This window comes from Tursiops truncatus, chromosome 1, assembly GCF_011762595.2.
Source record: "Tursiops truncatus isolate mTurTru1 chromosome 1, mTurTru1.mat.Y, whole genome shotgun sequence".
In the NCBI taxonomy this organism is placed as follows: domain Eukaryota; kingdom Metazoa; phylum Chordata; class Mammalia; order Artiodactyla; family Delphinidae; genus Tursiops; species Tursiops truncatus.
Genome location: NC_047034.1, coordinates 50,310,409 through 50,324,162, shown reverse-complemented (window position 1 = coordinate 50,324,162; position 13,754 = coordinate 50,310,409). Strand labels below are relative to the sequence as shown.

Below are 13,754 nucleotides of genomic sequence, written 5' to 3'. Positions count from 1 at the left end.
AGTCGTTAAGACTCTGAGGCAAAGAGGTAAGGGTAAGCAATGCAAATGCAATGTCATGAGACATATTAAAAAAAGGCAGGTAAAGGGTAGCACTTTACTATTTGAGAACCCCCCAGGAGTCCCACCCAAAGCCCTCCTGCCCCAGATTTGCTCCCCTGAGGTGAAAACCCTGCTATGCTATCCTGGCAAGGCATCAGGGTCAGGTCCAGAGTGAGTCAGGAAGCTGACAGGAAAATAGGAACCTGTAGCCTGGGGCAAAACGGAGGGTGTGGTGCTTGTCTTTGGTGGTGTGGGACTTCTGCTCCAGGATGCCAGAATTCCATCTGGAACAGTGTGGTGCTATGTGGCTAGCTCACCTGAGGACGATGGGGCCCAGAAAGTCTATCTCTAGGCTTTGAAAAGTTGCTAATGTTCTACTATAGATCACTGAAGACCAAACTGTCCAGGTTCTCATTGACCATAAGACCTGGGGAGTAGACTAAGATGCCATCCAGATGTACTTGCAAGTTCCTGGAGGTAAAGAAGAATCACATTCATCCTATGGGATGGTGGCCGGACCACTGGACAGGTAGAAAGGGATCACGAGGTACTCAAACAGAGGGCCCCTAATTGTGCTAGGCAAGTGAAGACAAGGTTGATCTTTGGAGATGTTGGTACCCAGAGAATGGAGAGTCCTTGACCTGGCTTGTGAGGTCATAGATTTGGGGCAGGAAGCGGAGCTGGGGGAAGTGCTATCTTGATTTGGACTGTACTGCAGGCTTCATGGGGCAGGAAGGGCCTTGGCTCTGTGCTTCTTCCATTCACAAAGACATTGGGGCTCCCTGAGGGCAGTTTAAAGTTTCACTGTAAAATTTTCTTTTGCTTCTGTTTGCTTGTTTGTTTTTCCTTTATTTAAAAAAAAAAAATTATTTATTTTTTTGACAGACACTTAGCCTCTGGCCCTAAGAACATAAGCAACCATTTAGCAAGGATACAGATCCAAGGCACCAGTCCTACTGGGCAGTGGCACTCTCTCTTTCTGGTCTGAAAACAACTCCCAAGAGGCAGTATGTTTGATTGACACTGGGGGAGGAAAGAGAAAAGGAAGGAAGGGATAGGGAAGCAGAAACCTCGTGGTTTGCAGGTATAACTTGTCTTGTCTCTGGGAGCTGAGTTATAGAGCAGGAGAGCGCCAAGAGATAGCTGGGTCCTGGGTTTCTAGTGAGAAGTAGCTCCAGACCACTGGGAGGCTAGGGACCTGAGCATGGAGAATTCCAGTTGCTCCTCGTATCTCCTCCTTCAAATGACTCCAGCACAGGATTTTCTGGGGGTTGAGATATGAGTGATAACAGGAGTAGTGGTGGTAAGTCACCACCACCTTGGACAGGCTAATTGCTTGGCCTGCTAAACCAGGGCCTCATTCATATCGTTACCTGATGCCCTAGTGTCCCCCATAACTAGGAGGAGAAGGGGTGAACTATCAATTATTCCAAACTCTCCTCAATTCGCTGGAAATTAGGACTTTGTGGGAATTCCTGAAGACCATACTTAAAGCAGGAACCGTGTACAAAGCTTGGCCTGCTGTGCCTGTTTCAGGCAATACCCAATTTGACACTTGCCTGATTCACTGGTGAATCAAGTGACCCCAGTAAGCAGCATTGACTCTGCCTCTGCTCATCCTGGGGAAAGGCCGCTCTGCCTTCAGGTGCAGCCCAGTTTAATCAGGTCTGAGATCCTGTTGCAGGGCACCCCTTGTGGCCCTCTCTGAACTGGACTCATTCCAAAGTTGTCCCTGGAGGAGAAGCAGCTGAGCTCTAACACTGCAACCGAATGGTGGAGGTATGGGGTGACTAAATTCACCAGGCTCTCCCTGAGGCTACCCAAAGTGCTCAGAGCTACCGTGGACCCTAAGCACTGCCGCCTGGCTGCATGAGTTGGGTTGCCTACAGCTCAGCTACTTTAACAAGCAAGATGTTAGAAACCATCTCTTTTAGGCCTGTCTTCAAACCATAGGTCCTGGCTGTCTGTAAAGAGTTGTAAGTATGAGGAAAATGGGAGATTTTGCTGGATCACCTATGAACTCCTTTGGAAGGGAGAGTAGGGGCCAGACTTGGGGGATCAGCAGTATTTTTTCACCAAGCTGAAGGAGGCCCTTAGAAGCCTGTGTTTTCCTCCCACAATACCATGTACCCCAGGCATAGGTATTAAGAGCAGTAACTAACTTACCCATCTTATAACAGCAACAGGGAAGAGTCCTTGGAATTGGTGGTTCCAGAAAATATGTCCAAAGGTGACAGGGCCACTGTGGCTGGCTAGGAGTTCAGTACTGAGTGTTGGATTCCAAGCAACTGGGTCTACAGCCAGATCCTCCCTGCGATAGGCTCAAGCCAGAGCTATTAGTCCAATCTAAAGTCCATTAATAGAGTCAAACCTCAGGAAGACCAAGCCAAAAAGGCCAAAGGCATAATTAGAGTCAGAGAGAGAGACTAGCTCCAAGCTACAGCAGGTTGGCACGAACAAGAAAGGTCTAATGCGATTGCTTCCAAGAGCCGTGCGGCCCACGTTTGTCTCTATTATACAGCAGGTAAAAGAGCATAAAAGCCAGAGGAAGCTTCAAAATATGAGAAGAGGGCCCAAGGCAGTATCTGTGATAAGCCTTGAGGCATCTGTGTCGGTACATGGGTGATGCAGGGAAGGTTGTCACCTGGCATACATAGAGGAGGCCATAATTCTAGAAACCCAACGTCCAGCATTTTGGACCATGGGAATTTCCTGCTGGAGGGTTTGAAATGGACCACAGAACATTAATCTGTACTTGCTGGTGTCAAAACAGAGGGATGTTTTCCTCGCACACTGTAACTAAATATCTATCTGTTGAATTAGTAGAGAGTCGGAAGGCTCAAATGTATACAGTTAGCAGAGTACAGTCCTGGTTTACTTTGGTTTCCACCTACAGTTAAAACTGTTTCATGCAGCTATATAAATCATGTGTGGAACTGCATTTCCAGATGCCTCTGCTCTGAAAGCCTTTCTTTTGGATTCAAAGAACAAATAAATTAGTAGTATGTGCTGTATAGGCACAGCCACATCACAGGTTGCTGGTCCAGGCTCAACAATGACAGCATTTACTTCCCAAACAAACTGCCCAAAGGGGAAGCAAAACAGAAAGAGGAAAATATGTGACTGGGAAAATAAGAAGAGAGTAAAAGAGCTAGAGTAAAAGTGAAAATGTTTGATACAGTTTCTTTTCGCTGGTTCGCTTTTAGAAACAGCGAGCATAGTGCAACGGAATGTGTGATTGAGGATGGAGAGGCCTAGATGAGGGTTTTGCTTTAATCAGCTAGATCATTCTGTGATTATGGCAGGCTGCCTATCCTCTTAGATCTCCCTTTCCATCTGTAAGGTGGGGTTTAACTTTTACTTGCCTCTGTTTGGGAAACATGAATAAATGAGATTTTTAAAAGTACACGGTTCTAGGAAAATATCTCATAATATTCATTTTAAAATATGCTTATAGTTTTTGTCTTCTAAATTTTCTCTTTTGTCTTCCTCTTATTTTGTTTTCTGGAATATAGAGTCAAAATAAGTAAAAGAGGTTTTGTTTTATTTTTTTCATATTTTCTCTGCCTTGATATTTATGAAGTTCCCTAAGGAACTGAAAGATCTTATTGAATTTTGCAATTTGCAATTTGTTATGTGCTTAATGAAGTAAATTATTAATAAGATAAATATAGTTATTTTCCTTGATCTTTAACTTAAAGAAACATGTTTACCCTTCTCTTTATTTTTTAAACCTTTTCTTCTTTCCCTGCTTCTTTCTGTTGATGTTGTTCTCCCTGCTTCTTCTTTACAACTCTAATCAAATTTATGTCCACCAGAGTGTGAATAATTTGCAAGCTGGTATGGTATTTGGCCACAGGAAATCCCTATTCTTCTTTGGTATTAAGAGTGTGCTTAGGGCTTCCCTGGTGGCGCAGTGGTTGAGAGTCCGCCTGCCGATGCAGGGGACACGGGTTCATGCCCCGGTCCGGGAAGATCCCACATGCCGCGGAGCGGCTGGGCCCGTGAGCCATGGCCGCTGAGCCTGCACGTCCGGAGCCTGTGCTCCACAACGGGAGAGGCCACAACAGTGAGAGGCCCACATACCGCAAAAAAGAAAAAAAAAGAGTGTGCTTAATCATGTGCTATATAAACATGAATAGTAGAAAAAGAAGGCTTGGTCCAGAACATACTGAAGAAAGAGGCTATTTATCTTTGGGACCCTCAGTTCATTCATAGCACTACTTTCTTTGTCAGAGAGAATCAGCTAATGAAGGTACATTGGCCCCAAGGTATCTTGAAACAATGGCTGTAATTGAACGCATGCAGGAGAAGTTAATGTAAGTATGAGACACCACAATGGTAAGAAGACAAAGATTGCTGACCAGGAGGTCTAGCTGAGAAATGCATGCTTCTTGGCTTACCTTTGGTTCTCCTGCTTCCTTTTTCCTTACAAGTGGGATGGGTATCTTCAAATCTTCTGCTAGAGGCAGTGAACTACACTGCTCCAGGAGGGACATCTGTCCTCAGCCACCGTGAAGATGGAGGAAGTCAAGTGTGTATGTGTATATCTGGGGTGGGAGTAGAGTGTTAGGAGGGATCCAACTCAGTATGTTTCTAAGAGATGAACTAGAGAAATATATGAAACTGGGAGAAGCTATTGTGTGCAGGAAAGAAGGTTACATAACCCAAATTGTAGGAATGACAACAGAGTTAAATAGCTAAGAAAGCTACGAGAAGAGAATATAGACATATAACTTGTGCCCTAGTAATTAAGAAACACACTTCAAACTGGTTTTCTTGATTGTAAGATCTGGTTTTAAAGGTGCTGGAAAAGAAGGGACACTATTTTATTTGTTTGTTGGATCACATCAATAAAGAGAAGCCAAGATTAACCACTGAAAAGGGGTTCCTTGGCTATTGATGGAGAATTCCAAATACCCAAAAGTCAGATTTCACTAAGAAATGATAAATATATTGTATTCTTAAATCACACCATGTCTGCACTCTGACATTACCATCCAGAGTAGCCCCTAGGCCCCCAATTCTTGGCTAAACATTGATGCTGCTGCTTCCCTTATTTGTACTGTTCAGATATATTCTTCTAATCCCACTGCCTTTTTTGGATAATGAGTTTCTAGATATGAAAGGCACTTTTCCAAACCTTTCCATTTTATTATGTTTCTCTGGATTTTGTCCACATCAGAGAGGTTGAAAGCAGAGCCAGACAAGCAGAGGAGAAGTTTGATGATGTGAATGAAAAACTTCATTATACCCTTATAAGAAATAAAGAACTGGAGAAAGAACTAGAGGAAATACTGATGAAGTATAAAGAGAAGGAATCTGAAGAAGAAGAAAATGAAGAAGAAGAAATCAGGCCAGTAGAAAGAGCCTCAAAATCTCCAAAGAAAGGTGAGGATTGCTTTCTCATTTTGCTTTATTTAGGTTGTATTTATGAGCAAAAATTTGATTGGGTCATAAATATTTTAGAAGAGTATCAATATCTTTAGTGATGATCTACTAGTTCATACTTCTCCTAGGAATGCACACACATATAATTATGTAATTATCTTGTTCAGACAAGTCACAAAAGGAAAACCAAATGACTAACAATGGTAACTAATAAACTAACATGAGATACAATTTTTATTTATAAAACTGGCAAAGATTTTTTTTTTTTTTTTGCGTTATGTGGGCCTCTCGCTGTTGTGGCCTCTCCCGTTGCAGAGCACAGGCTTCGGACGCGCAGGCTCAGCGGCCATGGCTCACGGGCCCAGCCGCTCTGCGGCATGTGGGATCTTCCCGGACCGGGGCATGAACCCGCGTTCCCTGCATCGGCAGGTGGACTCTCAACCACTGCGCCGCCAGGGAAGCCCTGGCAAAGCTTTTTAAAAGCAAAGAATACAATGCTGGCCAGAGGGGGCAAAGTAATTAGTTTTACAAATAATACTTGTGGGTGGACAGACAGATATAGCTCTTTCAGAAAATAATTTGAGTGTATGTATGGATATGCCTTAAAAATACACATATACTTTGACTTAATAATTTCACTCTTGAGAATCTAGTCTAAGGAAATAATCCTAAATACAGAAACAAAAATTAATGCACAAAGATGTTCAGTGTATCATTGTATCTAAGAAGAAAAAATGAAAACAACCTACCTTTCCAATCATGGAAGAAAGATTAAATAAATTATGCTACGTTAAAATACCTGAATATTATACAACCATTAAAATGGTATTTACAAGGAATTTGTAATGACATGAGAAATTCTTATGTTAAAATATCAAATGCAGGAAACAGGATATGATACAATATTTTAAAGCTAGAAAAAAAACCAGAACAAAATATGCCCAAACATTGGTATATATTGTCTCTGGTTGATAGAGGTTTGTGGGGAATTTTGTCTTTAGTTTTTAGTACTTAGTGGATTGTCTATGATGAAAATAATCTTCTTTATTCTATAGGAAAAGGAATTTAACTCTTCATTTTCTTACCTATAATTAATCTATAATCTGCCCTCAAGCAGTTCTTAATATCCCCAATATTGGAGGCTATTTTTTGATTTTTGCTTTCATCTTCAACCTGCGTCAGTTCCTAGGACAAGTCCTGGTGCCAGGGGTAGTACTGGGCAGATATCTACTTTCTGTTTTCTCTGTCACCCCTGTCTCTACCTATGCCCCCCCAGCAAAAGCAGTAAGTTAGCCAACCCCTCACAGTCTCTGGCCCAGCTATGGTATATCATATCAGTGTTGGAGGAGGAATGTGAGCCCATTTTCTCCCCTTCTGTTAACTCTGAACTGGTAAAATGTTAATCATTACAGGTGTGAAAATCCTTTAGCTTTACGTCTGAATATATGTGAGGGAGTTTTCATGAATTAAAAAAAAAAATTGTATCTTCTCCTATTGTGGTGTAATTTTATCCTGATAATCTGGAGACTAGACTTTTTCCAGTTTACAGAAAACTAAATACTGTATGCAAACCACACAAAAGGTCTATGTGTTAAACTAGAGCGGTTACCTCAACATGGAATGAGTGACTTTAGTTTTGTCCATTTCCATAAAAGTCTTGGGGATTAGTTTAAATCCAGAATTTAAAGGTTTTAATAATTTTAAGTAGAGGATAACGATATACAGTTAGGCCCCAACCTGCAAACAATAACCTACACAAGGTTAGGTTACTGCCACTCTTCCCCTCCTCCACACCCTCATCAAAGTCATTGCCAGGGGCTCAAAAGTAGAGGATGAGAAGCCTTCCAAAGCTTAGGGAAACTGGCTGCTAAGCAAGGCAGTCCCCATGCCATGCGGTGACCTGAACATTTCTCCGAAAAACCCACAAGTTAGACATTTCTTAGAATTAGCAGGCAGCTCCTTTAAAAAATGCAGACACCCCTGGAGCAATCTGACATGCATATGGCATATACTGGGTCATATTTATATGAGTTAGTGCGGGGAGATCACTTCTCTCCTGATAGTTGTGCAGTGAAGGAATGGAAAATCATATGGCAAAGGTAGGAGCCTTGTGAATGCTGAGTAAAGAGATTTGGATAGAGTAGGAAGACATTTATTTTTGTTTTATGTCATTTTTAACAATTAGTAAATCACTGTGTTCGGAGTTATTAATGAAGAAACGAATCGAGAGGGAAGTTTACACAGATGAATATGGCTTAGTCTCTGATCAAAGTGAGGCTTATGATTTAGGAATGGGGGCAAGACAGGGTATGAACAAGGTGACTGTCAAATGTGGGATGAAGGTGGCAGCACCAGTTGGAAGGATTCCAGTTGAGAACCTTGGTGTCATGGAGCAGCCAGGGAGAGCAGGCTTGACAGCAGAAGTCCTCCTGCACCCATCCCAAGGGTGGGGCTTGTGTAGGGTCTGTGCACGGGACACTGGAGGGAGGGACCAGGAGATACAAAAGGGCTACAGTGATGGATTTGGGAGGATTCTGGATACTAGCTCTATTTGAATTTTTTTTTTTCCCACCAAGCTAGGGGTATGTACTGGAAGGAAGAAATATTCTTCTTCTTTCTCTTCTCTCCTTGACCACATACTGCTCTTTTCCAGGACCCACTAACTGACTACATTGAAACTTTGAGAAAATGCATTCTCAATCCCAATAACCAATGTAGAGTCAAGTTTTGGGCAAATAGTTTGTAGCTTGGGGCTTACTCATGCAGAACAGAATTTTTTAAATGCTTTATAAAGTTAAAAGTCCTCAGTAAATATATTGTTACTACAATAATTGTTTTTGTCTTTTCAGAGGTACAGCGCAAGGAGAGTTCTAAATCCAGAACTCGGACTAAAACCACTTACAGGATGAAATCCAAATAGCAAACATAGGACACTAGGCTTCACCATGGCTTCTGTCACTGTACCCACCCCAGATATCTCTGCACTTTTGAGTGGACATTGTGGCTTGATTGAAGGGACTCCCTTTGCAACAGCTACCAGAAAAGCCTTAACAGACAACTCAGGGACATCTTCTCTTTAAAAGTCACAGTGATGGCTGTAAGGAATCAGTGTATTAGCTTATTTCCAAGATTAAAAATAGGCTGTGCAAAGGTTTTCTAGCCTCTTCAATTGATTTCCCAGCAGAAGTCTATGAAAAGTGTCAGTTTCTGTCAAGAAAATAATGCTTTTTGAGGACTTTGAACTCTGCAGAGAAGAGTGGCAAATAAAAAGCATTATTTTTTCAATTTAAAGAGAGGATCCTGGGCTTCCCTGTTGGTGCAGTGGTTAGGAGTCTGCCTGCCCAATGCCGGAGACATGGGTTCGAGGTCTGGTCCAGGAAGATCCCACATGCCATGGAGCAGCTGGGCCCGTGCGCCACAACTACTGAGCCTATGCTCTAGAGCCGGCGAGGCACAACTACTGAGCCCACGTTCTACAATTACTGAAGCCCGCGTGCTTAGAGCCCGTGCTCCACAATGAAGAGAGTAGCCCCCACCTGCTGCAACTAGAGAAAACCCATGTGCAGCAACGCAGACCTAATGCAGCCAAAAATAAATAGATAAAATAAATAAACTAAAAAAAAAGGGAGAGAGAGAGGATCCTGATAATGCCCTTAGGTTTCTGCAGCATTTTCAGATTTCTTATTTCAGGCATTCTTAAGATTTATCTGGTCTTCACAATAACCCTGCAAAGTAGGTGGAGGAGACACTGTTATCCCCATTTCTCAGAATGAAATAGAGGCCCCAAATGGGTATAAGACTCCCCAGGGTCACAGAGCTGATTGGTGCCAGAGCCCCCAGCTTGCTGGACCTGTGTCTGGATTGTTTGACAATGGCGATGGGCCACCAGGCCATTGCTCAGACGGCTTCCTTCACAGGGGCTAAGTGTTGCTGAAGATTCACCCAGAATCTCCATTTTTAACTTTTGTTGTCTCATTTCATTTGTCTGCTCTGTTCGTGACCCTGGATGCATCTAGGCTTAGAGATGGACTAAGCTGCAAAAATATGTTGCAAATGACAAATGGACATCTGGGCAGTCGCTCAGCAGGGGCCCGTCCTACTTCACTGCTCCTGGCTCACTTGCATATCTCCCCCTGGCTCCAAACACCTCCGAGCTTTCTGCACCTGCTTTGGCTCTGCATACTTGGTGTTCCTTTGGATTTATCTCCTGGAACTGTAGGCCTTTGCCTGCTCCTTGAACCTCAGAAACCCTCTGACTCCAGAGTCCTCAGCCCTGTTGAAGCCCAACCACTGGTCAGGCCTGCCTTTGCCCACACATATCAAAGTGTTTGTGAGGTGGGTCTCAAAAATGTTTGGGGTCAGTCTAAGCCTACTGGATGACTTCTTAATTCTGGGGAAAGAAAACATGAAATTCTTCAGACAGCTGACTAGGCTCATGGCCCAGCTGAAAGCCACAGCTCAGGCTACTGGCTCGTGCTTCCAGTTACCACTTGCTGGGGCAGAGCCAGCCCTACCCTTTTCACTTTCCTGAAGAGATTCTTGAATGATTCTAGCAAATTTGGGGCTTTTTAGTGGGATTTCAGCCTACTTTTTAAAAAATTAATTTCCTACTTTGTAGGAATGAGTCATCATTTCCATACAAACCAGCAGCCCCCATCCCTGAACATGAGCGTCTTGCCCCTCAGAATGTGTCCGCTCCATCGGGTGGAAGTCTGTCTTAAAGGTCAGAGTTATGCCTGGTGCCACTACGATTAGAATGAGATGTTTGGTACCATAGACCTAGTTGGGGTGGTTTGGTTGTGAGCCACAAAAAGCCATTCTTACCACAAGCGAAAGGATAATTTATTGAAAGCACGTTGGGGAGCTCAGGAGATTGAAGGAAAGTCTTAAAGAATCAGGCTAGGAACAGATAGGATGAGGTAGTTTTAGATTTCAGAAGCAAGAACTGCTTCACCATCTCACCCAGTTGCTACCACCAAATGAACACCAGTCATCTCTTCCATCCTTACATTATTCTTAAAGTCCCATGAGGGAGAAAGGCTACCTCGTAGTCACAGACCACCCCATGGATGTACCAGGGATGGTGAGAAGACTTCAGGGATCTCTTTAGCTTCCTTAAAGGGAAGCAAGGACACCTTGCTCTGCTGTTCCACCAAGACAGAACACAGTCTGGGGGAAGGAAATGCCCAAAGAGAATCAGGAGGCTGGTAGGAAGGCATCATGAATGTTAGGTGGTTAAAAAAAAAAAAAAGTATGCTACAGAGAAGGCCTCTGCACTGCTGCTCCCTGAAAGTTATCATGGGCAGCCTCCACTTTCCCAAGTAGCTGATGTGTGGGAAGTTTTAGACAGTCCTTGAGTCCTGCCACATCTCAAGGTCACCCTGAGGTGGTCTCCTGAGCAGAGTGGAGAGAGGAGCTCTTGCTACACTTCTCTGTCCGTGAGGCTGCCAGGTGAGGCTGTTGTGCTTGTGTTGAAGGAGAGCAGCCACCCTGTGTTCAGATGTCCAGACAGCCGTGCTGACTGGAGGTGCCTCATCACACTCCACTGGGTCCCAGTCCCCAGTCTCAGTGGTGATGTGGTCCACGTCCCTGGGAAGCCAAGGTGGTAGTGTCTTAGGAATCCTAGAACTTGGAGCAAGTCCCCAGTCCACCAGGCCTGGTTCTTCATCACACACCCAGACCAACTCCATGCATGTGGGCACTGTGTGATTCTCTCCCAAGAGTTCTGGTCCTCTGCTATGGTCCTACTGACTTGACTGTGGTCAGGTCACTTGTCAGGTGCTTTCTGGCACACATTGACTGGGCTTTCCTCTTGTTCTTGGCCTTTCCTAGCTGGAGATCAGTGACTCTGATATTGCCTGGGGAACCTACATTTTGCATTTCACTTTCAAAGACTGCTGAGAATTCTGCTTGTAGGCCCCAAATCTCTAGAGCACTATTTGCCCACTTCTGGAATTTTAAATAAGTGTGCCACCTACCAGCAAACATTTCCCCACAGGAAGCAGAGGAGCTGCTCTAAAATTAGGAGTCTAACTGCTGTAGCCCTGTTGCCTAGGGCCTGCCTACCTCCAAAACAGGAGTGCTTGCTATCTGTGCCTGAGGCTGAGGTCCTCTGTAGCCATATTGATGGGAAGCAGTGTCTAGAATTCATCAGGACTTCTACCTCTGCCTCAGGAGAATGGAGAGTTCATTCCAGCCAGGTCTGCCACAGCCTCAAGACAATCTCCTATTCAGGACTGTTGAGCAAGTCCACCAATCCCCCTGACCTCAAAGATGGGCTCTGCCACGTACAGCTTTTCAGAAAGCAGGACTTCTTAGGTGGTGCATCTGAGAGCAAGACCAGTGAAGGCAGCCTTCCAGACGCTCCCTAGACAATCCCAGTACACAGCAATGTCATTTGGCCTGGGCAGTGTTCCTGTTGTTCTGGAATGGCTGATGAAAGGGCTCCTGCATGCCTTTCTGGATTGCAGTGGCTTTTGTTTGGAGGGCATCCTCTTGTACTCGCAGGGGTTGGGTTCCATGAGCCCCTGATCTGACAGAGGCATACTTCAGGCTATCTCTAGGCCAGCTGTGAGAAACAATTTTGAAAGTCTGAAGATAAGATTAACAGTTCCCATCATCTGTCTCACCAAGGCAAACTGCTCTTTGGCAGACAAGATATTTCCATCCCAGATGTCCAGCAGATCCTGAAGTTCACAAGGTACAGCTGGTAATCCATTCCCATTTTCCACTCTGGCCACCCAAATAGTCAAACCCAGGTAAGAAAGAAGAGTGTATCTGATTTCTGGCCGCAACTATTGCTCATCAAGAGAAGAAACTCTTCTCTTCTGTCTAGATTTTGCTTTACTATCATGCTAAAGAGCTCTACACCTTTGAAACAAATGCTTGAAATATTGTGGGGAGGATTCTAATACAGGAGACCTCATATACAAACTCTTAAGCTGGTTCTGTCCAAGAACAACAACCCTGGGGACAGGAGCTCCTAGCCATTGGGGCTACCTTTGAAGCATGGGGACAACAACCTGTATACGAGGCCAGGCTCCCATTTGGATGAGCCCAATTACTGTCATTTAGAGCTACTGGGCTAAAACCAGAAATATAGTAATAGTCATGGTTTATTGAGCATTTACCTCATGTAAGCACTGTGCTAAGCACTTCACGTGTATTATCGCATTTAGTCACAACAACTCTGTGAGGTGGGTTCTACTTTTATCCCCATTTATGTCAGGATAAGTTGCATGTCCAAGGTTAAACATCTAATAAGTTACAGAGTCTGGATCAAATCTGGTATATCTGACAGCAGAGTCCAAGCTCTCAGTTACAGTGCTACTTTTCCTCCCCAAGTTCAGGAAAAGCTAGAAGCGCAGTTGATGAACCCTCTTTGAAGGAATTTGACTTCTACATTCTCTACTTATTGCTCAGCTCAAATACTCAGCAATGGCATTGACACACAAGCCAAAATTCTAGAGGACATCAGAACCTGCACAGTCCTGATAGACTCTGCCAAAGAACATTGTAGCAGCCAGGAGCAATCTAATAAGGAGGAACATACTTTATCATCCAGACATGATCTCCAAGAATATGGAACACAAGAGGCATTGGCAGAATGACCTGCTAGGCCTCCCAGATATAGGGGAGTCCAAACTGCAGAGCTCCAGCATTACCCTGATATGCTGGTGAGCTGGGGTTGCCCTTGAAGTTCTAAGGTAGGCCTGCTAAGCCCCCTTAGGATGACCCTCTCTGTTTTTTTGAGTTGTATGAGCTGTTTCAATGTTTTGGTTATTAACCCCTTGTTGGTCTCATCATTTGTAGATATTTTCTCCCATTCCATAGGTTGTCTCTTCAGTTTGTTGATGGTTTCATTGGCTATGCAAAAGCTTTTAAATTCGATTAGGTCCCATTTGTTTATTTTTGCTTTTATTTCTTTTGCCTTGGGAGACTGATCTAAGAAAATATTGCTATGATTTATGTCAAATAACTTTTTGCCTATATTCTCTTATAGGAGTTTTATGGTGTCATGTCTTACATTTAGGTCTTTAAACCATTTTGAGTTTATTTTTGTATGTGGTGTGAGGGAGTATTCTAATTTCATTGATTTACATGTAGCTGTCCAGCTTTCCCAACACCGCTTGTTGAAGAGACTGTCTTTTCCCCATTGTATATTCTTGCCTCTCTTGTTGAAGGTTAATTGACCATAGGTGCATGGGTTTATTTCTGGGCTTTCTATCCTGTTCCATTGATCTATGTGTCTATTTTTGTGTCAGTACCACACTGTTTTGATTACTGGAGCTTGATAGTATAGTCTGAAGTCTGGGAGGGTTATG

At 43.7% G+C, this 13,754-nt stretch overlaps 1 protein-coding gene across 9 annotated transcripts in view; it reads left to right on the top strand.

The window, feature by feature from the left end:
• Window positions 1-8,721, top strand: part of AXDND1 (axonemal dynein light chain domain containing 1) — a 65,746-nt gene extending 57,025 nt beyond the window's left edge. For all 9 annotated transcript variants that reach the window (XM_073803808.1, XM_019918546.3, XM_073803812.1 and 6 more), the window contains 3 exons: window positions 4,276-4,358; window positions 5,225-5,430; window positions 8,280-8,721. In XM_073803808.1, the coding sequence (XP_073659909.1) occupies window positions 4,276-4,358; window positions 5,225-5,430; window positions 8,280-8,350 (360 nt within the window). In that variant the 3' untranslated portion in view covers window positions 8,351-8,721. The remainder of the gene's footprint in view (window positions 1-4,275; window positions 4,359-5,224; window positions 5,431-8,279) is intronic.
• Window positions 8,722-13,754: the final 5,033 nt, after the last annotated feature.